Below are 27,709 nucleotides of genomic sequence, written 5' to 3' on the forward strand. Positions count from 1 at the left end.
GAGCCGTCGAGCAGAGGAGGTCCCCGGGCTGCAGGCCGCGACGACAGGGAACTATGACTGCGGTGGGCCGAAGGTGCCCCGCACTGGGACCCAGAGGGTGAGTGACCGAGCTGGGACCGAGGAGGGCCGCCGCCGGGGAACGGGAGTTGTCTGAGGGGGAAATCCGTGCCCCTGGGGCAGCTGACAAACCTGGGTGTGAGTTTAGCATCAGGGACTTTTAAACTTTCTTTTGGTGTAACTCTATCCCCAGCCTCTGCCGGCACAGGTTGGGCATCTTCTGGTCACAACAGTACCAAGAGAGAGGCACTATTACTATCTCCAGTTTTCAGATGAGGAAAGAGAGGTTTACTTGCCCAGTTTGACACAACTAGTCAAAGTCAGAGCTAGGGTTTAACTCCACCTTCCTGGACCAGGCCCTCAACGACTAGGCAACCCATTCCCCTCCAGCAGGTCTTGAGACACCTTGAGAATGCCAAGTCTAGGACCCAGCCTTCCTCCCTTGTGGGCAGAGATGGTCCTGGCAGTGCCTCTGGCATCAGGCCTGGCTTAGAGCCAACAGAGGAAATAGGGAGACTCTCCCTTCCCCCCCTAATCATCTGGAGTGTCCAGGGGTCCTGAGGGGGGTGGGGTTAGCAGATCAGACTGAGCCCTTTCCTGGTGCCCTGGGACCCAGTGTCCCACCTGCTCTCCAGGCCAAGTAGGAGTCCAGGAATTGTTGAACATTTCTTCTAGGAGCCTGTGAAGCCCAGATCTGTGCTGGAGTCAGGCGACCTGCTTTGCCTGTGTGATCTCAGGCTTGTCCTGCCCTACTGTGGGCCTCAATCTCCCCAACAGCCAAGATGGGCCTGGGATGGTCTCTGAGGATCCATCCAGCTTGGGAACAAGGGTATTTGAGAACTGCCACTGAGTAAGACTGGGAGCCTCATTCCTGAGTGTCCCAAGGGGGTCATCCCAGTGGCCGTTCAGGGAGCAGCGTAAGCTGGGGAAGACGTGTCCCTCCCCTACCCCCTGGGAAGCAGGTTGCACCTGGAGCAAAAGGAAGGAAGGGGAAGAGGTGAGGCTGCAGGAGTTTCCTGGTGCCCTGTTCCCCGCTGAGATCATGGGGGATGCAGAGGAAGGAGGGAGGAGGGGCCAATAGAACGGGAATGAAGGCCTTTAGCTCCCAAAAAGGAGAGCACCAGCCCAGTCTCCCCCCATCCCCCGGCACCCTCAGCCTTCTGCAGGGAAATAGTGGGTCCAGAGAGCCCTGACACTCTACCTTCAGTCCATGTTATAGAGGAGGAAGCAGAGTCTCAGAGAGGGAAGGGAGGTCCCCCAACACCCCACACCCACACACACACACAGAGGAATTGTCAGGCCAGGGTCCCACCAGAGGACAACTGGCCCGCCCCGCCTGGAACACTCAATGGGTGCCATCTACCACATTTTACCAGCGAGGAGACTGAGGTTCAGAGAGAGAAAGGGACTTTCCTGGGGTCACAGAGAGATTAAGTGTCAGAGCCTAGATTTGATTCCTTCCTGACCAACTCCCAAGCCCAAGCACTTAACCACTAGGCCACATTTCACCTCCTGCAAGTAAAAATCTCAGAGCTGTCTCTACCATTACTTCAAATGACTTCCCATACCCCCCTGAAAAGGCGGTAATAGGAGCCCATTTTACAGATGAAGACATCGAGGTTTTGTGAGGTTAACAACTTGCTCGAGATGACACAGTTGAGTTGGAATTTCATTCATTTTAATAGTTACTGAGATGCAACTATCCCTAGACATTCTTCTAGGTTCTGGGGAGACAGCAGTGAGCACAGCAGACAAAACCCTGCTCTCAAGGAGCCCCCATTCCAGTGTGGGGGAGACAGATGATAAACAAGATAATGAGTTACCCAGTCAGCCAGAAGAGAAAAGCACTATGGAGAAAGATTCAAATCAAGTAGGGGAACTTGGAGGGTAGTGGCTGGTGGTGGCAATTTAGGAAGGTTAGCCAGGAAAAAAGTCTCAGTGAGAAACTGATGTTTGAGCAAAGGAGATGAGGGAACAGACCCTCTTTTTTTTTTTTTTTTAGTTGAAATATAGTTGATATGCAATATTATATTAGTTTCCGGTGTACTGGGAACAAACCGTCTTGATATCTGGGGAAGGGTATACTAGGCCGAAGGAATAGCAGGTACGAAGGCCCTGAGGTGGGAGCATCCTTGGCACGTTTGAGGAGCAGCAGAGAGCAAGATGGGGGCTGGGGAGAGGAGTGGTGGAAATGAGGCCAGAAAGGAAATGGGTTCAGATAAGTAAGGCCTGGAAGGCCCGGCAAGGACGTGGCTTTGACTCTGAGCGAGTTGCAGCCGTTGCTGGCCTCAAGCAGAGGAAGGCCCCACTCTGACTTATGTTTTACGAGGACTTCTCCTTTAAGGAGGATTTGAGCGCAGTCCTACTCATTCTAAAGTGTCTCACCTGAACATCCTTTCCTGCCTCCCAGAGACCCAGGTCCCGCCACTCCACTTCCAGGGCTGTTCAGAAGGAAACTGAGATGTGGAGAAGGAAGCACCCCGGCCGGGGGCACCCTGTGTTGCCTGTGCCCCAGCCCTGGTGCCAGGCATTGAGAACAGGCCAAGACCCCCGTCCCCGCCCCCCCCCCACCATTTCCTTTCGGAATGTTGATTCTGGTCCAAGAATTCCCAACACTCCCCAGAGTCCCACGACCCTCTCGGCCCTGCAAAGTGACGTCAGCTGCCGGGCATCTGGTAGTGATTACCCACCGGGGGAGGGGGCTGTGGTGGGCTCAGCCCATTCAGCCTCCTCAGACTCTGGGCGGCTGGTCCTTGTCTTCCAAAGGGGCCCAGCTGCTCCTGGCTCTCATTTCCTGTGGAGACTTTCTCACAGCCCTTGAGACCCCCAGACGCCTGAGGCTGTGGGAACTGCGCTGGCTCGGGAAGGATGGACGGTCCCCCCACCAACCCCAGCTGGAGCCACATCCCCTCAAACCCTTAGGGGACTCTGTTTACAGAATGCTGGACGTATGTGGCGTGAGAGCTGGGGAAGAAAGGGGTCGGCTACATCAGCAGCTCAGAGGCCCACTGACTGTCTTTACAACATTGAGAAACCCCCTTCCCTTCTCTGACCCTCAGTTTCCCCATCTGTAAATTGGGGACAATAACAGCACCTGCTTCACAAGGTCATCGTGAGGACTAGACAAAGTAGAGCATTTATCCTGGACCTGGCCCGAGGAAGTACCAGTACACAGGATGCTCAGGCGATCACCACACCCATTTATAGAAGAGGAAACTGAGGCCCAACAAGGGGGATTCGCCCAGGGTCACACAGCCTCCTCCCTCCCAGCTGAGGGCCCTCCAGAGCCCTTGAGGGTCTTTCCTCTGTCCATGCCCACTCCATTTCCTCTTCCTGATGTTGATTCTGGGCTCCTGGTCTGGTCAAAATATTCTTTTTCTTCACTTTCCCCTCCCCAGTGTCCCCCATCTCCATCCAGGAGCAGTCCCCATCATCTGGGGGAGCCTGCCTCGGGCAAGGAATAAAGCAGAGCCAACCCAGGGCAAGGAATAAAGCAGAGCCAACCCAGGTCTCGTCTGAGCAGCTCTGCGCCCTGCTATAAAGTGGGGCTTCCGCACAGGCATTCAGTCGTCTTCCCCATTTGCTCTTCTCCAGCAGCTGTTAAGTCTCAGCAGCTCTTGGGACTGACTCCGCAGCTCTGCCCTGGGATGAGCGGCCCCCGGTCTGTCCTCTCCTCACAGAGCTGGGACCCTTTCTGAAGCTCTGCTGGGAGCTCACCCCTGTCAAGAAGACTGAGGGTGCAGAATGGCAGAGAGGAGGAAGGACATCTCCAGGACGGTGGTGGCCCATCGTACAGGAGAGGGGGCAGGGCAGAGGCCAAAGCCAAGGGCCTTCCTGGCAGGGAATCCCAAAGGCCCTTTGGCTGGGTGTCCCCAGAGAGATGGGGCTTTCCACCCCAGCTCTCTCTGCTCAGGGCCTTTAAGGACTAAGGCGCATAGAGCAGAGTTGCTTCTCTGCCCCGGGTGAGTGAAAGTCGGAGTGAAGGAGGGAGAGTATCTTCAACCCACCAGGAGGAGCAGGGTGGGAGATTTCATTTGGGGGGTGGTGGTGCTGGGGCAACGAGAGGAACCACAGGGGCTAAGGAACCTTCCACCTTTCCTTCTCATAGGATCCTTGCAGCCCCTCTGGGAAGACAGTTAAAATATGCCCATTTCACAGATGAGGAAGTTGAAGCTCAGAGAGGGGAGGGCAGGGGGAAAGCTGGGAAGCATGAGGCAGACGTTGGGGAAATCTCCACTCAAGGCATATGACCACACCCCAGGGAGAAAAGTGGGGGACAGACAGAGGGCAGGGAGGCTGCAGGGCTCTGCAGGGCAAGGCTGCCTGTGGTGAGGGAGGGCCAAGGTGGAACAGGATGGCAGCCTCTCCTCTAGGGTCCCTGGGGGAGCCTCGCCCTTCCCTCCTGGCCAGGATGGAGACCCTGAAGGTAAAGCTCAGACCAAAACCTGCACTGGGGAAATAAAAGGTAATGGACTCTAATGACTGGTCATTAATTCAATTAATTAAGCTAATGTATGCAATAAGTGGTACCAGTTATAAGAACAAATCAGCTAATACAGGCAATTAAAGGGGTTGGTTATTTAAATAATTAATGCAGCTGATTAATGGAACTGATTTAGCTCAGTTGTCACTATTATTTATTAATTGATTTCGCCACTAATATTAGAGAGGAAGTACCTTTTAAATCCATAAAATAAGAAATTAATTAATTGATTAATTAATTAATGGAACTGAGTTTTATTTTTTAATTTTTTTTAAACACAGTATTTCAGTTTCATTTTATTATTTTTATTTTTAAATATTTATTTATTTATTTATTTATTTATTTATTTATTTATTTTTGGCTGCGTTGGGTCTTCGTTGCTGTGTGCGGGCTTTCTCTAGTTGCTGTGAGCAGGGGGTACTCTTCATTGCGCGGGCTTCTCATTGCAGTGGCTTCTCTTGTTGCGGAGCGTGGGCTCTAGGCGCACGGGCTTTAGTAGTTGTGGCACGTAGGCTGTAGAGCGCAGGCTCAGTAGTTGTGGCGCACGGGCGTAGTTGCTCTGTGACATGTGGGATCTTCCCAGACCAAGGCTCAAACCCGTGTACCCTGCACTGGCAGGCGGGTTCTTAACCACTGGGCCACCAGGGAAGCCCAGAGCTGAGTTTTTTTAAATGGAAGCTTTGATTCCTGGATTTGATCATTACAAAGGGAGAGAGAATATTCTAGAAATCTCCAAGCAAACTGAGATCTGCAGGCTGAGTAGGGATTACTCTGACTCTAAGGGAGAGAATTCCTCTAGGCAGAAGGAATATCATGTGCAAAGGTCCTGAGGCTGGAGGGAGTGGAGCTCTTTGGAGGAAGTGTGAAGCCTGAGTGCATTGAGGACCCTAAGGAAGAGAGGAGGGGTGGCTGGCAGGGGCTAGGTCACAGCGGGCCGACCCATGAGAACTAGAGTTTGTCCTCAGGATTGCAGGGGCTGCTGTGACATTCATTCATTCAAAAACATCTTTACAGGGGCTTCCCTGGTGGTCCAGTGTTTAACACATCGTGCTTCCACTGCAGGGGGCACGGGTTCGATCCCTGGTCAGGGAACTAAGATCCCACATGCCACGCAGTGTGACCAAAAAATAGAAAACAGAGCAAAACATCTTTATAGGGTGCCTGGCACCATTCTAGGCAGAACCCAACCCCTGCCCTTGTGGAGCTGATGTTCTGGTGAGAGGAGATTGTGCATGGCAAGTCAGATGAAGCGCTATGGAGAACGACGAAGCAGGGCGGGGAGGTGCGGAGCATTGAGAGGCCACACTTCACTTCCAGATGGGCGGCCAGGGAAGGCCTCACTGAGAAGGGACACTTTGGTAAAAACCTGAAGGAGGGAAAGGCGGGAGTTCAGTGGATATCTGGAGGGAAAGTATTCTCGCAGAGGGAACAGAAAGTGCAAAGGCCCTGAGGTGGGAACAAAAGGCAGCAAGAAGCCCAGCTTGGCTGGGGCAGCGTGAATGAAGGGAGTGTGGTCAGAGCCAGTGTGTGAAGGCTGTTATGAGGACTTCAGCTTTTTTTTTTTTAATAAATTTATTTATTTATTTTTGGCGACATTGGGTCTTTGTTGCTGCGCGTGGGCTTTCTCTAGTTGCAACCAGTGGGGGCTATTCTTTGTTGCGGTGCATGGGCTTCTCATTGCGGTGGCTTCTCTATTGCGGAGCACGGGCTCTAGGCGCACGGGCTCAGTAGTTGTGCCTCGCGGGCTCAGTAGTTGTGGCTCGCGGGCTCTAGAGTGCAGGCTCAGCAGCTGTGGCGCACGGGCTTAGTTTCTCCGCAGCATGTGGGATCTTCCCGGACCAGGGCTCGAACCTGTGTCCCCTGCATTGGCAGGTGGATTCTTAACCACTGCACCACCAGGGAAGTCCCCAGGACTTCAGCTCTTACCCTGAGTGAAACTAGGGGTCACTCCAGTGGGTTGGAGCAGAGGAAAGTCGTAAGCTGACTTTCATTTTAACAGGATTGCTCTGGCTGCTGGGGTGAGAACAAGTCAGAGGGACACAGATGCAGGCTGGGAGGCAGTGATGAGGTGGTGACCATAGTCTGGGCAAATGATGGCAGTGGGTGGTGAGCCAACATGGTCACCTTATGTCTTAGGAATCCTGGAGTGTTGTAGGGGGGGCAGGGAGAGGTGATGGGGGCTGGTGGTGGCTCCAGGCCCTCAGCTTCCCGGGCCTGGGCCTCTGCCTGAGCACCCCCACTGGCTTTGGCCACCTCAGCCCACCTGCTCCCTGGGGCAGGCGCCCCCTCCCCAAGGCTCTGCTCCTGCCCAGAGCGTGAGGGGAAGTGAACAGGAAACAGGAGGAAGTGCTAGGCGATCCCAGTGTCCTGGCCAAGCTGTTCCCAGCAGTGGGAGGATTTCCGGTCCTGAATGGCCGGAAACACTGGGATGGGACACCTCACCCAGGAAGAGCAGGGTGGTGAGAGGGGGAGGGGTCTGTACTCCGCCCCACTCCCAGCTCGGCTGGACAGAGAGAACCCAAACACCTTTGGGAGCCTGCTGGGGCCAGGCTGCAGCTTGAGGGACTATGGTTAGAGGTCAGGAAGGAAGGCTAGCACCAGGGACTCTGGAATGTCACAACAGGGAGGACTGTCAGACAGCTTCTCAAGGAGGAGCCCCCGGCCTCAGGAGCTGGGGGAAGCCCTGCATGGAATTCTGCCGTGGAAACGTATACTTCACCCACAGTTTTTGTTTTGTCTTGTTTTTAGCTCAGCTGTTTTTGTTTTAAATTTATTTTATTAGATTTATCACATTTAAATTTAAATTTGGTGCTTCTGTATTTGAGGAAGCAGTTCCCTGATGTTTGACTTTCCTCCCTATTTTGCAGATGGCAATACTGAGGCCTGTGCCAGCCAGAGAACCAGGGCCCAGCCTGACAGAATTAATAATAATAGTGATGAATACTGGTTGAGGGAATTAATAATAACAACAGTGATGAATACTGGTTGAGGGTTTACTGTTCATACATTCCTTAAGCAATAAAGAGTTCTTGAGCTCCTACCATGTGCCAGGCACCATGGTGGGGGCTCACCTGTGAGCGATACAAAGTCAGTGCCCCGGTGGAGGCGTCAGGTAACTGAGTCAACAAATAAATGTAAAGTGATTGTTTCAGGCAGAGATTGAGGAAAAGAAAGCAGGGTTGAGGACAGAGAGTGAGGGACAAGGGACTATTCTTGGCAGGGTGGTCAGGGAAGGCTTCTCTGGGTTGGGGACATTAAGCAGAGCTCTAAATAAAGTAGGGGGAGGGGCAAGCTGTGTGATGATGTGGGGTGGGGCGGAGAGCATTCCAGGCAAGGGAACAGCAAGTGCAAAGGCCCTGTGGCAAGAACGAGCTTGGCAAGGAGGCCGATGTGGCCGGGGCAGAATGAGGGACAGAATGAGGGAGGGAGGCATATTTTGGGGGTGGGAACTGATGAGGTGGGCAGTCAGATACCACCAGGGCGACACAGGGCGTTGTAGGTTGGGGAACACATGAGCCTGTTTACACTTGTTTTTCTGGCATGAAAATGGCACCCTCTTTACTCTCACAAGGGAAGAAAAGTCTTGGTTTAGTTGATAAATTACATGGCCATCCATTTGCAGACCATGGAGTGGGATTTAGATTTTGTTCTTTGAGAGATGGGAGGCTTGGGGATGGTTTGTGCACCGCGATCTGCTTAGCTTTTCACTTGAGCGCCGCCTGGGTGGCGGAGGGCTGTGAGGGCAGACACAGCGAGAAGGCTGCTGTGTGCTCCACAGAGGACACAGAGGGCGTCCCAGATGGGGCAGGGTTGACACACGGAGAGAAGTGGTCAGGATCTATTTTGGAAGTAGAGCCACAGGATTTCCTGATGGATTGGGCGTGGAGTGTGAGAGAGGAGGTGCAGGGGACCGCAGGGTTTTGGGCCAAACAAAGCAACAAGAAGGATGAAGCTGACATCAACTGAGATGGGAATCGGATGTGGGGAGCAGGGGCGTGGTGGGGGGGCAGATCAGCAGTCCTGCTTTGGATACGAAAGTCAAAATGACTTCAGACATCTGAGAGGAGATGCTAAGGAGACAGTTGGGTTTCTGAGTCTGGTGTTGAAGGGGCAGGTCCAGGCTGCATCGGAGAAGGGAGAGCATTTAAGGCCGAGGACTGGGGGAAGTGGCTCACGGAAGCCCTCACAAGGAAGGGTGATATCTATTTGGCACCTGGGAAAAACAGCCACCCCCAGCCTCTGGCCTCTCCAGACCCCATCCTGACCACCTCTTAGGGGAGGGGATCAATTCCGCAGCCAAATGTCACCAGCAATGGCGCCATGATGTGCCCCTGGGTGGGTCACTCTGCACTAGGGAATGAAGGTAGGGCGGAGGAAAGGAGGCTGAGGCCCAGCCTGGGGCCACCAACTGTGGAGTCAGGGAGGAGGTGGGGAGTGAACACCAGGAGAGTGCAGCGTCCTGAAGCCGGTTGAAGATAGCAATTCAGGGAGCAGGCCCCGTGTCAAGCATGTAACCTTCACCAGCTCCCAGAGTCCTCGAGACAACCCGATGAAACAGAGGCTATCATTACCCTGATTTACAGACAGGAAACAGGCTCAGAGAGGTGAAGGGACTTGCCCAGGGTCGTACAGCTGGAGAGTGGAGGAGTAGTCCAGCCAACAGATTCCAGCAAGTGCTATCAGCTGCAGTGCCCCCTCCTGCCTGCAGGTGGGCAGAGACTGGCAGCTGGGGAGCCAGGCAGGGCTGGGAACACTCACTTTTCTTCTCTCCTTCCAGGGCCACTGGAGAGCTGGAGGCTGGCGGGGACTATGTGAAGGTAAGAGGGGCTGGGAGGGGACACTGGAGGGCCCAGAGTCTGTTCCAGGAAGGGCAGAGTCCTTTTCTGGCCTTGTTAGGAGCCAGATCTCACCGACTGTTCCCAGGAGGAGAAGGTCTAGGAGTCAGGGCAGCGTGTGGGGTCTGCTTTCAATCCCCGCATCTTCTTCCCATGCCTTCCATCATTCTTTCCTGGCCCCAAACTCAGGACTTCCCACTGTTTGTTACTACCAGACTCCATCCAGCTGCCAGCTGGACAGGGCCCTAAGGGCGCCTCCATGCGAAGACCGGCTCTAATCCCACTTGGTCTCTGAGCGTGTGCTGGTGCCGGGAGGTGGCAGCAGGAAAGGATGACTCAGTTCCTCATCACAGATAATGGGCACAGTCACATCGATCATAAGCTTAATTTGTCCTGGGCACTGAGAATGTTGAAAATGCAGTTTTGAAATAATAACGATAACAACAATAACACGACAGAACATTTTGAGTGCCTATTGTGTGCAGAGCCCTGTGCTGGCTGCTAGCTCTGGGAGTCAGTTCTGAGCTCTTTACATGAGTGAGGTCTGTGACTTCTTCCCTCATCACTGGGCAGTGAGGGCTTTCTTGTGCCCATTTACAGATGGGAAATTTGAGGCCCAGAGAAGTGCAGTGACTTGCCCACAACCACACAGCTACTGCAGGGCAGAACTGGGATTGCTGTCCAAGTTTATTTGATGCCAAGACCATGGACAGAGCCCTTGGCCTTCCACATCCCGGAGCACCCACCCTGAGCCAGGTCCCCTGCCGAGTATGGAGCACACAGCAGAGGGCAAGGAGCACCAGGCCCTGTGTTCCAAGGGCTCCTGGCCCATGTGGGGACCAGGGCAGAACCACACAATGGTTTGGGCTTGTGTTTTGTAATTTAGCAGACCCAAATTTTAGTCCCAGATCTGCCACTTATTTGCCACATGACTTTGGGTGTGTGTGTCACCTCTCTGAGCCTCAGTGTTCACCTGTATGAAATGGGGTAACAGTGGTGCTTCCAAACCAGGGTTGCTATGGGCTCAATGAGTCCATGCCCATGAAGGGGAGATCTGGGCCTGGAACAGAGCAGGCCGGGCTGGTTCCTGACCCCAGGGCATTCCATCACCCAAGATGCTGCCTGTCAAGCTCCGTGTAAGTGACTAGTAATGAGCTCTGTGGGAAGTGCTCACATTGCTGTCCCCCACCATCCCCAGAAGGCTCAGATAAGAAGCCATTGGAGCTCCAGAGGTAGGGGACGACTTTCAGCTCAGGAGCTGGGGATGGGGAGATCAAGGAAGGCTTTCTGGAGGAGGAGGCATTGAAGCCAAGCCATTGCAGTTGACCAGGAATATTCACCAACATGCTCTCTCCAAACAGAAAGCTGGAAAGGAGATAAAGATAAGCAGAGATGGGTGGTAGAGTGATCCAGGCAGAGTTAAGAGTGTGGGCGCGGTCAGAAAGCAAGCTTGAGTGAGCCCAGGAATTGCAGCCCAGGGCTGCAGCAAGTTGAGCAGGAGCTGCTCCCGGGATTTGGGCCCTGGCTCCTCATCCCGAGCCCTGACACCACAGGGGAACAGAGGCCTCAGGTAGAACCAGCACCAAAGCCAGTGGTGGACCACACAGGGGCATATTTCAGCACCCCATAAGTCCCAGCTGCCTGGCAAGGTAATGAGAGCCCCATCACTGATGGTAGTGAGATCCCTGTGAGGATTAGCTTTGTATTTTTCCCTTAGTTTACTGGGCTGAAAAATGTAATTTAAAAATGCTATAAAAGAAATAATACCTGCTCACTGGAGCTGAGCTGAGACCTGCTATTCACTGCATGTATCATTGCCTCTGTGCTGACCTTGTGTCCAAGTCTTTGGTTGAAGAGATGGTATATGACTATTTAGTGTTCTCTTTCACACAACTTGGTTTTCAAATAAATATATTAAGATCTTCAGATGGAAAAAAAAAAAACCAAAAAAAAAACCAAAAAAAAACCAATCCCTTGAAGGATGAACTCAAAAGAATGTTAGTTGTAGCATCAAGCCTCAGAAGAGGGTGGAATCAATAGTGGGTTACCAAAAGTCCATTCCTGACCTTACGTACTCAGCTTCCAGAACTCCAGGGTTTCTCAGACCGTGATGTGAGTACTTTGATTCTAAGGCAAGGATTCTAAAGTTCCAAGACCATAAAATTCCAAGCTCCATGATCAGAGCTTCAGATGTATTTACAGAAAATAATCAAATATCTGAGACCCAGAGAGGTGGACTCACCTGCCTAAGGTCACACAGCCTGTCAAAAGGATTTGAACTCCAGGCCTGACTGATGCAGAGTCAGTGATGACCCCCTTTGTGCTGAAGAGCCTATGATTCTAGGACCAAAAGTCCAGATTCTAAGACACTAAGTTTGAAAACAATAGCAGGCATTTATTGAGCACTTATTTTATGTCTGGCAACTTACATGCATCAGCTCAGCCAATGCTAACAAGAGTTCTGTGAGGTCAGCACAGGTATGTTTTCCAGATGAGTAAATCTGGGCTCCAGGAGAAGGGACTGGTTGGGTGGAGGTGGGGCACCGCTAGTTGAACCCAGGTTGCTTCCCAAACCATTGAGCCTTACTGAGTCTCTGCCCTCCCCACCCCCCCCAAGTCTGTCAGTGGAATATCCCGCAATTCCCAGCAGGGTCCCTGATTCCAAATCAGAGATGAGAAATCCTGGGCTCTGGGAGATTTCCTGAGGCCACAAAGGACTTGGTCAAACATATACAGGGATTTTTCCAGCTTTAGATATGATTTAATTCAAAGTCTCTGCCCGCTCCGGGTCAGTGAGGGGTGAGACGAGTGGGGGCGGCAGGACCCCCCCTCCCTTGCCGGCCCAGGGGTCCCCACCCCATCCTTCTGCCCCCCGTGAAGCCCCCCTTGGCAGGTCCCCCGTTCAGCATCCCCGGACTACAGGCTGCCGGGGCGCGCGGGGCTGGAGCTCTGGGGGCTAGGGGCGGGGAGCCGGGGGCGGGCGGAGGGAGGAACAATGGCCCCCTCCCCTCCCGGGGCCGGCTGGAGGGTGGGGTCTCCCAGCCCCGCCTCCCCGCTCCTCCCCCGACAAGGCGATGAGGTAATCGCGCCGCCGAGAGGCAAGCGCAGCCGGTGCCCAGCCCGGTCGGTCCCGCGCCCCTGCCCCGCCGGCAGCCGTTCCCCGCACCGTCCCGGCCCTGGCCGCCCGGCCCCACCATGACCGAGCGGTGCAGCCTGTGGAGCGCCCTGTCGGCCGCCGCCTGCTGCTTCTACCGCGGCTCCTTCGTGCAGGTGCAGGTGAGGGGGCGGCTCGGCCCCCGCCAGGCGCTCCGGGCTGGGACCCCTGGCCGCTCGCCCCCGGAGCCGGGGAGCCGCAGCCCGTGACGCCGCGCAGGGTCCGGCCAGGCAGGGGCTGCGGGCTGCAGGCTGAGGGCTGCGGGAGGGGGCGGGGTCGCCCCAACCTCACCTCTGGGCGCCCAGACGCTCCGCAGTGTGAGGGTCCAGCTGCCACTCCCGAAACTCGGGGCTGCGGAGGCTGCCGTTCCGGTCCTGCCTCCTCTGCAGGATGGAGCTGAGCTGGGGCGTTGGGTACCTGGAGATGGGGTCGCCGGCATCCTGCCGATCCTCCAGCGAGCACTCCGGCCCCTGCGGCTGACCCGGGCAGCCTGACTCCCCATTGTACCTGGGGCGCTGGGCTGGGGTCCAAAGGCTGAGTGAGGGGTGGGAAGCTGAGGGGATGCTGCGGGTGCCGAGGCTGGGGCCAGAGCGCCTGCAACCCTCCTGCCCTCTAGGTGGGCTCGGGCGTGCTCCGGGCGCGGGTCTCCTAGCCCAGCTGGCCGGTCAGTGCGGGACGGCGCCGTGGCGGTGAAAGGGTTAAACGGAAGGGGGTGGAGGGGAGGACCCGGACCCCGCCTCTCTGCGGAGCATCATCTGGGGATGGCTTTGCTTAGGGTTGCGAGACTGAAGGGAGCTAGAGGGGGCTTGCTGGGCACCGGCTGGTGAGAAGGGGTTAAGACCCTGACCCGGGGTCTCCGCGCTTTTGCCTCCCGAGCCCCCTGGGGGACGCGGGGCGCATCACCTCTGCGCTCCCCCAGGCTCACACACGCTCCGAGCCCGCCTGAATGACTGCCCCGCCGCCGGCTGAGCGCAGCATCCCCGCACCCGCCAATCAGGCGCTCGCAGGCCGGGAGGCGGTGAGATCATCTCTGGCCAATAGCAGTGCACCGGGAGCAGGGATGCTGCATTCGCGCCCCAGCACCCACCCTCCTTGGGAGCTAGGGACCCCCGAGTTGAAGGTGAGGAAGCACAGGGACCCTAGGGTTCCCTAACCTCAGATGTGTGAGAGGACCAAGTTTGTCCCTCCAGATTCTCCCTGACCACTGATTATGGTTGGAAAAGTGGAGCCCAGTCTCCCACCCCCCATTTACAGATGAAGCTACCCAGGCCCAGAAAGGGAAAGTGATTGGCTCAAGGTCACACAGTGGCAGGCAGAGTCTTGAGGCCAGGTTCTTTACCACACAGCCCCCTCCCCTTCTTTGCCCCCTGTCCCTCTTGCTCCAGCTGTGGAACTGGGGCAACTACTCAATTGCATGCTCTTTGTCAAGGAGAAGGAGTCTCCCCTGTGACTTCCACTCTTCCCTCTCCAGGGTGTGGTGTGGTATAGGAGAGGGGCCAGGACCCTGAAGAATAGGGAACCCCATGGAGGAGTGTAGGTATCTGAGTTAGCTAATCTCAGTTCACCCCGGACCTCCCTGCCTTTCTGGGGTATTGGTTTCTACCCTGGGCGGGGGATGTACAGAATCCCCATCCTCAGGCCCTGCCTTTCCCTGAGCACTCATCTCCATCACCCACTCCCACCATCTGTCCCCAGAGCCCTACAGGTACCTCAAAGCCCAAATTTTTATGGGCCCATCCCCAAGCTGTTCCTGCCCCAGCCTTGCCCACCTTGCAGAGTGTCTCACTGTCCTCCCAGGCTCTCTACCTGGAATCCTCTCTGACCCCTCCGCCCTCTTCCCCACACCTGATCAATGGTTGTGTAAACACCCTTCCCCCAATTCCCATCCCCACGCCCCACCCTTCCCTGCCATTGCCTGGAAAACACTAGGCCATCTCCACGCAGTGGATGGAACCTGTCCCAACACTTTAAAAACCTTCTGCAGCTCTGCTGTGGCCTCTGGGTAAACCCCAGCTCCCCGAGGCAGCCTCACAGCCCTGCCGTGCCTGCCCTTGTCACCCCCAGCCCTTTCGAAGCTTCTCCTCCCGCCCCCAGGGCCTTGGCTCTGCCTACAGGGCCCTGACTCTGCCACTGTCTTCCCAGAGCTCTTTCCTGCCCACCTGCCTGTCCCCACCCTGACGCTTTTGCTTGGCTCAATCAGGTCTCAGTGGAGACGTCACCTCTTCAGGGACTCCCTGACCAGATGAGGAGGGACATGCTCATCTGCTCCTGGAGCTCCCTGTGCGTCTCTGAACATCCAGAGACCCTGGGGTTGCTTGTCAGTATCTGTGTGGCTCCTCCAGGACAGAGGCCACCTGTCCTGATGACCTTGAGCTCAGCCCCTGGCACAGGACCTGTCCCAGAGTAGGGGTTCAGTGTTGAAATAATGGAGTCAGAGACTCTAGATATCTCTGAAGCTGGGAACCAGGATGTCTTGGCAGCAGTGTAGACTGAGGTAAATCAAGGCAGTGGGAGCAGAGGGGTGGAGAATGGAGCAGCAGGGTTAGGCTCTGAGAACTGTGAAAGGTCAGAGGAGGCAGGGAGCAGACTGGAGGACGCTGGACCCTGGTGAGGAGCGGGTCCTGGGGGGAGATTGCCCTTTAGTGCCCCTCTTCATCTGTCCCGCTGCCTGGCCAGGTCTGGGCCATATCTATCTGTCCTGGACCAGACATCATTGCGGCCTGGAACTGGGGAAAGGGAGAGGAAGCAATGTCACATGTTCTGGCAGTGACAAGGACATCTGTGGGCTAGTTGCAGTGCTCTGGAGTATTGTCTCCTTTCATCCTTGCAATCCTGTGAAGCAGGTTCTGCAATTGTTCCCATTTTACAGGGGAAGAAACTGAGGCCCGGGGAACTCACACAAGACAGCCAGGATTGGGCTGGGCTTCATGGTAGGGGCACACCTGGCAGCAGGGGCTCCCCTTCCCCTGTTCTTAGACCTCCAACCCCAGGCCACAGTAACCAGGAAACCAGGAATCTCCCCCTTGGGCAGGTGGAAGGGGAGATCCTGAGCATTATCTCCAGTGAGTGACCTCAGGCTTCCCTGCTGGGCTGCAGTTTCCCCATCTAGCAAGGATTGCTTGAGACAGCAAGGAAGAAAGGGCTTTGGGAACTGTAGAGGACATCACAGGTGTCTTTAGGCAGTGGGGTGCTCTGCTACCCTGTTTGTAGCTGCCTCCTCGACGCCTGTGTAAGTCACTGTCCCAGAATGTATCCTCGTACATTCAGCCCTGTTTTTGTCCATGCTTTTTTGCCTGGGTACCTGCTGTGTTATATACTTGTAGGAATCCTCCCTCCCTCCACTTCAAGATCAGTATGGTATCTTCGGTGCAGAATGAGTGTTTGTGATTGCCATCTCCTCCAGGAAGTCTTCCTGGACCACTCCACCTGGCCTAGACTTCATCTCCTCCCTTTGAAAAGCTACTCGGCTCTTTGCCGCTGTCCAGTGTTGTGGTGCTGACCGCAAATGCTCATGTCGCTTTTTTAAAAAAATTTTTAAAAAATATTTATTTATTTATTTGGCTGCGTCAGACCTTAGTTGCATCGCACAGGATTCTCTCTAGTTGTGGCATGCGGGCTCAGTAGTTGCAGTGCACAGGCTCTCTTGTTGTGGCACGCAAGCTCTAAAGCGCGCTCTTAGTTGCCCCGCGGCTTAGTTGCCCTGCGGCATGTGGAATCTTAGTTCCCTGACCAGGGGTCGAACCTGCGTCCTCTGCATTGGAAGGCGGATTCTTAACCACTGGACCACCAGGGAAGTCCCTCAAGTGCTGATGTCCCTTTTGCCTCCCCTCTTAGACTAGGAGCTTCCTTGAGGACAGGTTTATTTATTGACTTATCTACCCTGGCACATAGTTCAGAGCCTAGAACACAGTAGGCACTTTTTGGTGGATTTAATTGAGATTCCGTTACTCCTGCTGGGATAGGGACTCATGCGTGAGGATCTGTGCCTAAGTGTTCCCAGGGTGCCAGGATGGAATGAGTTCACCTGGGGTGGGGGAGGTTGGGAGGGAAGGAGGAAGGGGCTTCAGTTTGGATGCCAACTTTTGCTGTCTCCTGCCCAGTTCTCCAAGGAGAAGTACATCCTGGACTCATCGCCTGAGAAATTGCACAAGGAGTTGGAGGAAGAGCTCAAACTCAGCAGCACAGATCTCCGCAGCCACGCCTGGTACCATGGCCGCATCCCCCGTGAGGTGAGCGGGCCCTGAGCTGGGACCTCAGCCCTAGACCCACCGCCTTGGCCAGCCCCAGCCCAGAGAAGCTCTGACTATTGTTTGGTGGGTTCAATCAGAGTAGCCTGGGATGAGGTCTAGTTCTGCCATTTACTGACTGTGTGACCTTGAACAAGTCACTTCACCTCTCTGAGCCCCAGTTTCCTTATCTATAAGATGGAGGATAATAATAGTGCCTACCTTAAAGGTTGGTTGTGAGAATTAAATGAACTAATGCATGTGAAGTTCTTAACACGATGTCTGACATGCAGTGAACTCAATGAACATTGTCCTTTATGGTGGTGGTTGTTATTATTACTACGATTATTTTTACTGTTATTGTTATAGGTCTATACATCAGCCTCTTGTGTGTTTGGTCAGTGCGTATCAGTCCTTAGGCTACTCAATTCTGACAAAGTTGAATTTCTGGGCTGAGGCTAATAGTCACCTGTTCCCTTTTACATTCATGCTGTAAATCTTTGTCAAGCATCAGCTCTGTCAGGTCCTGTGCTGGGCACCAAGGATACAGAGATAAAATAGGTGGTGGCTTCCTTTGAGGGCTGGTATCCCAGGGTGGGGGTTGACAGGCAGGCAGACCGTCAGAGCCCAGTGGGAGAAGTGCAAGAATGGAGTACCCAGCAGGGAGTGTGGGCTGCCCCGAGGAAGGGGTGCTGAGGAGAGAGGCCATTGTGAGATGGATAGGAGTTCACCAGGTGGGCAGGATGGGAAGGATGTTCCAGGCAGAGAAAGTAGCTTGAGGTACAAAGGCCCAGAGATGTGCCAGAGCACTGGGTGTTTGGAGGAACGAGGATTGAGACTCCACTCTGCCCAACGTGAGACCTGAGAAGGAGTAGGTCTGAGACCTGAGTTTCAGATCATGGCAACCCCCATCCCAGGGTGTTATGTCCTCCCATGCCTGAGCCTCTGTTCCCCGGACCCAGGGCCTCTGGCTGAGTTGCACCCTCTGAATCTGGGTCAGAGGGTGCAACTCCCAAGCTTCAGATATCTCTGTTCACTGTGTTCCCCAGATCCGGGGTCTGGCCCTCTCTGCCCCTGCCCTGCTCCAGCCTGACCCTTGCCTCTCGCAGGTCTCCGAGACCCTGGTGCAGCGCAATGGTGACTTCCTCATCCGGGACTCGCTCACCAGCCTGGGCGACTATGTGCTCACCTGCCGCTGGCGCAACCAGGCCTTGCACTTCAAGATCAACAAGGTGGTGGTGAAGGCGGGTGAGAGCTACACCCACATCCAGTACCTGTTCGAGCAGGAGAGCTTCGACCACGTGCCGGCCCTTGTGCGGTATCACGTGGGCAGCCGCAAGGCTGTGTCAGAGCAGAGTGGCGCCATCATCTACTGCCCCGTCAACCGCACCTTCCCGCTGCGCTACCTGGAGGCCTGCTACGGCCTGGGCCAGGGCAGTGGCAAGGCTACAAGCCCCGCCAGCCCCTCAGGCCCCAAGGGCAGCCACATGAAGCGGCGCAGCGTCACCATGACCGACGGGCTCACCGCCGACAAGGTCACCCGCAGTGATGGCTGCCCCACCAGGTGAGTGAGAACCTATGCTAGGCCTCAGGCTCCCCATCTGTCAAATGGGGGTGTTGGTAATGAGAGTGCTGGTGAGAAAGGGGAGGCCCAGTCACACGGGTCTGAGGTGCTATGACTGCCCTGGAGCCTTGGTGTGCGGGGAAGAACAGGAGGAAGCTCAGGCTGTGCTGAGTGGAGGTCTGGAGCGCAGGTTGCCATCCCAGCTCTGCTACAACTAGCTGTGCACCCTTGGCCCTGGCATTTCTCCTCTCTTGCCTCCACGTTCCTACCTATAAAAGGCCCTCACTCAGAAAGCCCTCTCTGGCCTAGGGGGAGCCCTGGGTGCTGTCCTGTCCCAGGCAGGGGCCTGGTCCTTGTTGCCAGCCCAACCCACCCCACCAAACTAGGCCAAGGTGGGCATCAGAGCAGAGGGCTTTGCAGGATGCAAGCCATTGCACAGGGAATGGAATGTTCTCAGCGACATTTTTGATGACACCCAGTTGTCTGGGGCTAGGTGACACCAGGCCCTGATCCCAGGAAAAGCCACAGCAGCCAATCATTCCTGAGGCCCTACTGTGTACCTGGCCCTCTTCTGGTGCTCTTGTGCCCAACTTCAGTGACTCCCACGTCCCCCTGGGAGGTGGCTTCTGTCCATGCCCCCACTTTGTAGATGAGGAAATAGGCTTGGAAAGGGGCAGCCGCTTGCTAGAGAGTGGTAGGACCCAGATTCTAACCCAGGTCCTCAACTCCGAAGTCTGTGCCCCTAATTTCTATGGCCTCCCTGGCTGTTTGCAGCAAGACCTGCCATCCTGTGCCACCAGCACTTGGATAGGTCCCATCTCCCTGGGCCTGGGCTGGGTGCTGTCAGCCAAGGAATTGCTGGTTGGATACCCTGTGGGGAGTAGCCACTTGGCCTGTGGTTTGGAACCAGTGATCAAAACGGTGCTAGGATCCACAGGCCATGTGTGCCCAAGGCATCCTGGGTATAGTATGGGAGCAGTGAGGAGGGACCAGGCTGGTGGGCCTGGCTCCCTTGGCCTGCCCACCTTTCCTGCTAGCCCCTCTCCCCAGACTGTTCTGCAAGTTGGGGGCAAGGTTCCCAGGGAAGAGAACAGTTGTGCAGGTTGTGGACTGCACAAGCCTTTCCTCCTCTGGGCTTTAGTTTTTGTACCTGTCAGTTGGGAGGTTGGACTTGATAATCTCCAAGCCTTTTCTGCCTTTGAAGTTGAGCAGATCTTGGATGGAGGCAGAGGTGGGGGTCCTAATGCTAGCTGAGGACCCTGACCTCTGGGCTCTCTGCTCATGAAGGTGTCTGCTCCACAGCACATCACTGCCCCACCCCCGGGAATCCATCCGCAACTGTGCACTCAGCATGGACCAGATCCCAGACCTGCACTCTCCCGTGTCCCCCATCTCCGAGAGCCCCAGTTCCCCCGCCTATAGTACCGGTATGTCCAGCGGAGGGGGTAGGGGCAGGTGGGGGAATCTGGTGGGAGTAGCCTTGAGTGCGCACGTGTGCGCTATCTTTGACGACTTCTGTTATAGTATGTGATCATGTGTGTTTCTACCTCTTTTCTGAGAGCAATGCCCTGCAAGAGTTGACACTAAAAACTTGCCAGCAGAACTATCGATGTTGACATGCAAAACATATCCATGGCTTGTTCGTTCTGCAACGACTCATTGAGTCCCTGTTGGGTACCAGGCACTGTGCATGTAGTTTCCAGTGCATTCTCCTGAATGTTACTGAATCTGACTCCAATGCTATGAAGTGCATGTGGTCAGCAACACTCAGCCCCCATTGGTCAAGTGCCTCCGTGTGTGGTGCTCTGCCAGGCCCTGCATCAGCTGGGACTTAATGCGTCCCGGATTCCAAATGGTGGGCTCAAACCGGACTCGTCATGCTTGCTTTAGTCTTTTAAATAGACTTTTTCAGAAAAGTTCTAGATTCACAGCAAAATTGAGCAGGAAGCACAGAGCGCTGTGCTTTTTTTAAATACAAAGAAAATTTCTACTGTAGAAACATGCCACTAGTTCATTTCTGGAAGAAAACAAGTGTTTTCAACAGGCCATACTGCATATTGTCCGCCTGGCAGGAAAAGCTCGCAGGCAGAGGTGCATCCCGGGAGGAACCTTTGCTGGGAGACACTGTTGCCATGTTGCTGTCTATATGGGTTGTCACAAATTCTTCTCTAAACACGGGCCTGCCAGCTTGTCATAACTGCCAACTTGCCTTCAAAACAACACCCTTGGGTGTAAATGTTAAAATGCCTTGCCACAAATTATTTATCGGACAATTTCTAAGCAACGCGGCTCAGGGAAGTACCCAGGAGTGAGGACTTAACACCTGGTTTTAAATCCCAGCTCTATGCCTTGCTGGCTGGGTGACCTCATGCAGGTCAGCTGGCCTCTCTGAGCCTCAGTTTTCTCATCTGGAGAATGGGGATCATAAAAGTACTGACGCACAGGATGTTGAGAGGGTTAAACGGACTAATGTGCAGAGAAGGATCTCGCAGCCAGTAAGAGCTCAATAAACATCACCTCTAATTTTGGATGATGGTTACTGTTTTGACCGGTGTATCTCCAGCATGTCACCAGTTCCCAGGACACATGTACTCAATAAATCATTATTACTAATTCATTGAGAAATAATTCCACACGATGAACTCCAGCAAGTGCTTAGCTTCTCTGAATCACGGAAAGCTCCTTCAAGTAGCTCAGTCGTTCCCCAAGGCTACAGCAGCCTTAGGGTAGGAAAGTAAGACTCCTGGGGTCCAGGTAATTTCAGAGTACCACTGAGAGCTGGTCAGTGTGCCAGAGTCTGCTGGGCTGGGCCTGGGTCCAGGGAGGTGGGCCTATCACCCATGTAGGGTGGATGGAGCCTGTCCTTTGGGAAGGGGGTGGGGGAACCTCACTGCGTGGGGAGTCATGGAAACTAGTCCTCTCTCTTTATCTCCCTGCAGTGACCCGTGTCCACGCCGCCCCTGCAGCCCCCTCAGCCACAGCGCTGCCTGCCTCCCCTGTCACCCGCCGCTCCAGTGAACCCCAGCTGTGTCCTGGAAGTGCCGGGGAGTCGGACAAGGGCCCTTACTCCAGCCCCTCCCACACCCGCTGCGAGGCCTCCCCATCACCGTCGCTCAGCAGCTACAGCGACCCGGACTCTGGCCATTACTGCCAGCTCCAGCCTCCTGTCCGTGGCAGCCGAGAGTGGGCAGCAGCTGACGCCTCCAGCCGCCAGGCCAGGAGCTATGGGGAGAGGCTTAAGGAACTGTCAGAAAATGGGGCCCCCGAAGGAGACTGGGGTAGGACCTTCACAGTCCCCATCGTGGAAGCCACCTCTTCCTTCAGCCCGGCTACCTTCCAGTCACCACTGATCCCCAAAGATAACCGGCCACTGGAGATGGGCCTCCTGCGTAAGGTCAAGGAGCTGCTGGCAGAGGTTGATGCCCGGACGCTGGCCCAGCATGTCACCAAGGTTGACTGCCTGGTAGGTGCTGGTTGCGCACTGGGGCAGGAGCAGCACCTCCATCCTCTGGCTTGGGGACAGGGGTCAGGGTGGTGAGGAGCTGGCCCCAAATTCCCAAGTATAGCGAATGGGCCTGGATTCTGACTTCATGGCCGTCCTTCACTTGCTGTGTGACTCTGACTAATCACTTTACTTGGGCCCCAATTTTCTCCTTTAAAAAAAGCAAAACCCGAGATATTCTTGCTTCCTCCAGATGTCAGTTTGGCACTGGAACCGAAGAGTCCTGAAAGCCAGTGGCGTCTGGCTCCCTGGGACACTTTTTGAGCCTGGTGAAAGTCAGTCTGGCTGGTCCAGGGAATACAAAAGGCCCGACTTCCCATCCCCACCCCACCTAGTGGACAAAACTCATTGCCTAGGTCCATAAATTGTTAATGCCTGGGCCTTTGCTTTGAATGAATCTTGACCATCTAAGGACCCTGACTTGCTCTCCGTCTCAGTTTCCCTCTCTGAAGTTTGTGGCGGAAGGGCACTGACTGCTTGGTTGCACTGGTCTCTGAGCTCAAGAAGCAAGAAAAGAAACAGTGCTGAGATGTAGCTCTGTGAAGAGTGCTAGGCGTGAAGGGAGCAGCCCTGGGTTCTAGGCCCACTGTGTGACCTTGGACAAGCCCTTTCCCCACCGGACCTCAGGTTTGCCTTCTGGAATAAGGGTGTCCTGGGCACCTCTGGCCCATGTCAGACACCTCTGGGCATTTTCCCATTTATCCCGCGTTTCACAGATGGGGAGAATGAGGCTCATTTTGCTCCATGTCGGAGGGTTAGCAGTAGAGCTGGAATTCAAACCCAGCCTCCCAGCCAGGCTGCCCTCCAAGATAAAGCTCCCTGACTCCCAGATGGCTTGAGCTAGCCTTGACAGAAAATTAATCAGCCCTCTGGGCGTCCTTGTAGGTTGCTAGGATACTGGGCGTTACCAAGGAGATGCAGACCCTAATGGGAGTCCGCTGGGGCATGGAGCTGCTCACTCTCCCCCATGGCCGGCAGCTACGACTAGACCTGCTGGAAAGGTAAGACGAGTACACAAGGGGACTCACGGGGAACCCCCTGGGCTACCGCGCGGCCCTTCGCTGTGGCCGGCTGGCCAATCACAGTCTCTCACCCCGGCTCCCAGGGGTTCTGGCCACGCCCCCTATCCCATTGACCAATCGCTCCTTCTCCATATCCAGCTCCAAGTAATCTTGGTTTCCCAAAGACCGAGTCCTTTATCTCCGAATTCACATTTTGCATCCTCTTGACCGATCACAATCCGTGAGCCTTGGCCCTCTCATCAGCTCTGGCTTCTCTCCTTTTCTTTCTTAGAACAGCTCTACCAGATGATTTCCGATGATTTCCGCTGATCGGTCACAAGCCTCTCAGCCTGGCGCTCTAGGGCCTCTGGCCCCGCCCCCTGACTTATACTGACCAATCAGAAGCCCTTAACTTTGCTTTTCCTCACTCTGGCCGCGCCCCCTAATCTCATTGACCCTTTACAATCTCTCGCTTTTGGCTCTGCCCTCCGCCCCTCGGCTCTCAACCACAAGGACCCCCAACCCTAGGTCCCTGGCCCCGCCCCTCTGACCTGGCTGCTCCGACAGGTTCCACACCATGTCCATCATGCTGGCTGTGGACATCCTGGGCTGCACGGGCTCCGCTGAGGAGCGGGCAGCTCTTCTGCACAAGACCATCCAGCTGGCGGCCGAGCTTCGGGGGACCATGGGCAACATGTTCAGCTTCGCTGCAGTCATGGGCGCCCTGGATATGGCCCAGGTACGGAGGGGCCCACGTAGAGCTGGGCATAAGCTAGTCTCTGTCCGGAGAAGCCCTGGGATGTGTTCCTTTGGGATAGCTGTATATTGAATCAGGAAGAACTTTGTGACCTTCTAGGCAGCATTGGTGACAGGGTAACTAGGAGAACTGAGTCCTTTAAGTGCTGACCTGCTCTCAAAGTCTTCCCTTTTCCCTGCTCTCAATTTCCCTACCTGTAAAACGAATAAGAAGCATTATATGAGTTTAAAGAATAAATATAAAATGGCACTCATTTAGCAAGCACTGACTATATGCTAGGTGCTACATCGAGTACTTTAGAAGCACCGATTCCTCAAAAAAAAATCTCATGAAGGGAGTGCCTTTATTGTTCTCATTTCACTTATGGAGAAACTGAGGCAGAGCAGTACTTGCCTAAAGTCACATTCAGAGGCTGAAAAAGTTGGGATTCAAACTAGATCTGTCTAATTTCACAGCTCGGACCTCATCCACACTACACTTCCTCTCCTTTGCCTCGTCAACAGTGACAGCAGGGTCCCAGAGCAGTGGCTCAACTCCCAGCTCTGCCACTTATTTTTGGAATGACCTTGGGCAAGTCATTCCCCTCTCTGAGCCTTAGTTCCCTCATCTGTAAAATGGGTTGTTGGGAGGGCTTCATGGGAGACGTGTGAAAAGCAGTCAGCACTGTCCCAGATTCATGAATGGTGACTATACTAATAATTATTATCCCACATCTGGGTGTCCGCTTGGCAGAGTGGCCTGTGGCCCCAGCAGGCCCCTTCCCTGGCCAGTCGCTCACAGTCTGGTCTCCCCAGATTGCCCGGCTGGAGCAGACATGGGTGACTCTGCGGCAGCGACACACGGAGGGAGCCATCCTCTACGAGAAGAAGCTCAAGCCATTTCTCAAGAGCCTCAATGAAGGCAAAGGTACCTCTCCCACCTTGCTATGTGACCTTGGACAGGTTCCAGCCCTCTCTGGGCCAGCAAAGACTCTCCCAGTGGGGAGGATGATGAGGGCTTGACTGAGCTTTGTGCAGGCTGTTCCCGCACTCACTTTCTGCATCTGGCAACCGTGTATGCCACGTCCAGGTCCAGCCTCAGCCCCTGAGCTTGGCCAAGGCTGCAGTGGGTTCAGCTGGAGGAATCCGAAGGGTTTGTCTCAGGAGTCAGAATCCCTGGGGGCTCTCTCTGGGACCTCAGGAAGGCCCCTTCCCCTAAAACATCCGCGGTGGATGGCTGGGCCCTCAGGGACCTCTAAGTGCCGTGTGTCCCTCCCTGCAGAAGGCCCGCCGCTGAGCAACACCACATTTCCTCACGTGCTGCCGCTCATCACTCTGCTGGAGTGTGACTCCGCCCCGGCCGAGGGCCCCGAGCCCTGGGGCAGCACAGAGCACGGTGTGGAGGTGGTGCTGGCCCACCTGGAGGCCGCCCGCACTGTGGCACACCACGGTGGCCTGTATCACACCAATGCCGAGGTCAAGCTGCAGGGTGAGTCATGGGTCGCAACTGGGGGCGATCCCGCCACTGATCCTGCCAGCCTGGGCCTCCCTCCACATGACTTGCTCTCCCCTCTCCTTCAAACACCCCTTCGCATTTCTCCATCCCTCTTTCCTGCATGTTTCCTTGACTTCTTTTTCTCACCCCTTTTCTTCACTTATTCAGCAGTTTGACAAGCAGTTGTTAGTAGCAGGCACCAAGTTGGGTGCGGGGGACAAAGAGATGATTCAAAGAGCACCATAGCTGTGTATCTTAGCTTCTCTGAGCCTCAGCTTTCTCATCTGTGAAGTGGGCATCCTAACAGGCCTACTTTACAAGGTTGTTTACAAAGCACTCGTCCTGGGGCCCTGGGGCTGAGGCAGACCTGCCCCGCCTTCAAGGAGCTCATAGTCTAGTCAAAAAGTAGAACTCCTGGGCTTCCCTGGTGGCGCAGTAGTTAAGAATCCACCTGCCAATGCAGGGGACACGGGTTCGAGCCCTGGTCCAGGAAGATCCCACATGCCGCGGAGCAGCTAAGCTCGCGAGCCACAAATACTGAGCCTGCACTCTAGAGCCCATAAGCCACAACCACTGAAACCCACACACCTAGAGCCCGTACTCCACAACAAGAGAAGCCACCACAATGAGAAGCCCGCGCACCACAACGAAGAGTAGCCCCCGCTCGCCGCAGCTAGAGAAAGCCTGCGCACAGCAACAAAGACCCAACACAGCCAAAAATAAATAAAATAAATAAATTAATTTTAAAAAAAGTAGAACTCCTCCTTGTGGAAGGAGCAGAGAGATAATGTCTTCAGATAATCCACCTTTTACTTCTCTAGGCAGTGTCTAAGTCACAGAAGTTCTCTGTAGACCAATTGGAAATAACAGCTGAGCAAAAACAAGATAAAACAAATCACCAACAATTACCTGGAGGTAAATGCCGTGAGCATCTGGCATATGTCTTTCCTGCCCTTCTTCAGAAAGGACAAAAAAGAAACTATTTTTTACATTTACTTACAAAATGTATATACATTTCTTAGGAAAAATTTTGGAACTTACAGAAAAATACAAAAGAGAAAAGAAAAATCTCCCCCTCAAATTAATTTTAATATTTTATCTTCTAGTCATTTTAAAATTATATGTTGCAAATAGTAGGACAAAGACTGGGTGCTAAACTGCTTGGTCATGTTCATCAGCAAACCTTGTGGGATCCCTGGTGGAGGTGGGGGGAGGTCCCTTGCTACGAGGCCCTGAAACATGTGGTGGCTCCGAGCGGGAGTCCCAGCCTCCCCAGCTGGATGGTGGTTCCCTGACCCCTGTGCCCCACCCTGCAGGGTTCCAGGCCCAGCCAGAGCTCCTCGAGGTGTTCAGCACCGAGTTCCAGATGCGCCTCCTCTGGGGCAGCCAGGGCGCCAGCAGCAGCCAGGCCCGGCGCTATGAGAAGTTCGACAAGGTCCTCACTGCCCTGTCCCACAAACTGGAGCCTGCCGTCCGCTCCAGCGAGCTGTGACCCCCATGGACCCTTCCCCTCTGCAGCTGCGGGCAGCAACAGGGACAGAAGGGCACAGACCTTTCCCCAGAGCACCCCAGGGACACTGTGATCAGCCCGAGAACGTTCTGGGTTCAACTCCAGGATCTCCCTTGCACCTCCAGGGTCCTACGTGGACTCTGGGCTCCATCCCACCTGCTACTCACTCACCAAGTTTTCCTTCAGGAAGAACTGGAACCCCTGTTTCTCCCTCCAGCTTCTGCCTCTCCCCTTCCTGCTGAGGTGCCCTGTATTTGAGCCACGGGAGGCTTCTCACACCTCCTCACTCTTCTCCAGGCACCTGCCCCCGACCCCCACTGACACCAAGGCCTCCCTCTGGCTGTAAATACATCTGTCTGTTCTGTAAATAGATGTACAGAAGCCGTGTTCTTTCTTTCATATAATAAACTTTTATGACTCTTTCTTCTGTCTCTCAGGGGGCTTTGGGGTAGAAGGAAGCGTCTTTTCTCAGGTGAAAGGTGGAAAAATTCATTCAACAGATACTTATTTAGCACTTGAAACATTCCAGATTGTACCAGGAGCCAGAGTTACAGCCAATTCTTAAAACCCAGTCCCTGTCCTGGGGGAGCTCACAGACCAGAGGGGAGATAAACAGCTAATTCCAACCAGTAGGAGAAATGCTGACCTGCCCTGCTCCTTCCCCATTCCCTGCTCCAGGAGCCACAGCAAAGCATCCCGCAAATGTACAACCCAGGATCCTAGATGTTTGGGTGGAAGGGCTTTATGAAATCTAAGATTCCAGCTCCCCTCAGGAAAACAGAACTGGAGGGAGAAGGAACTTGCCCTGGGTCACAGCAGCAGAATCAGGAAGGCTGGAACCTGGGTGTCCTCACCTGGAGTTCTTTCCTTTTCTCAACAGTGGGAACTACTAATTTCTTTTCAAGTTTTGAAACGTGGCCCCAGAAGTCTTCGTGTGTGTGTGTGTGTGTGTGTGTGTGTGTGTCAGGTGGGTGAGGCAAGAAATCTTTGAGGAGGGCCATGAAGGCAGTTGTCTTGATTTCATGGGTAGGGGAGGTAGGCAATGTGGATCAGCATGATTCCAGGCCAGGCTGGAGGCCTGGGGAGCCTGTTCACTGAATTTGAAACGTCTGGGGTCCTTTACCTTATGAATCCTTTGACCAAGAGA

At 54.5% G+C, this 27,709-nt stretch overlaps 1 protein-coding gene across 3 annotated transcripts; it reads left to right on the plus strand.

Annotated features, from left to right (window-relative positions):
- On the plus strand, positions 1-26,985 carry SH2D3C (SH2 domain containing 3C). Of its 3 annotated transcripts, none has more exons than XM_061199880.1 (11): positions 1-97; positions 9,318-9,357; positions 16,630-16,758; positions 17,865-18,319; positions 19,607-19,746; positions 21,259-21,782; positions 22,707-22,822; positions 23,390-23,561; positions 24,374-24,485; positions 24,840-25,046; positions 26,369-26,985. In XM_061199880.1, the coding sequence occupies exons 1-11, from the start codon at positions 54-56 to the stop codon at positions 26,542-26,544; spliced, it is 2,115 nt and encodes a 704-aa protein (XP_061055863.1). In that variant the 5' UTR covers positions 1-53; the 3' UTR covers positions 26,545-26,985. The 3 variants fall into 3 exon arrangements, with proteins under 3 accessions (XP_061055863.1, XP_061055864.1, XP_061055865.1); XM_061199881.1 differs by having other exon boundaries at positions 19,622-19,746; XM_061199882.1 differs by lacking the exon at positions 24,840-25,046.
- Positions 26,986-27,709: the final 724 nt, after the last annotated feature.

The sequence above is a fragment of the Eubalaena glacialis genome, chromosome 9, assembly GCF_028564815.1.
Source record: "Eubalaena glacialis isolate mEubGla1 chromosome 9, mEubGla1.1.hap2.+ XY, whole genome shotgun sequence".
NCBI classification, from domain to species: Eukaryota; Metazoa; Chordata; class Mammalia; order Artiodactyla; family Balaenidae; genus Eubalaena; species Eubalaena glacialis.

Bases quoted from the DNA above. Each gene is read 5' to 3' on its own strand.
- SH2D3C (XM_061199880.1), top strand. From the start codon at position 54: ATGACTGCGGTGGGCCGAAGGTGCCCCGCACTGGGACCCAGAGG. The intron at 16,759-17,864 runs GTGAGCGGGCCC...TGCCTCTCGCAG, and splicing joins ATGGCCGCATCCCCCGTGAG to GTCTCCGAGACCCTGGTGCA. The intron at 25,047-26,368 runs GTGAGTCATGGG...CCCACCCTGCAG, and splicing joins TGCCGAGGTCAAGCTGCAGG to GGTTCCAGGCCCAGCCAGAG.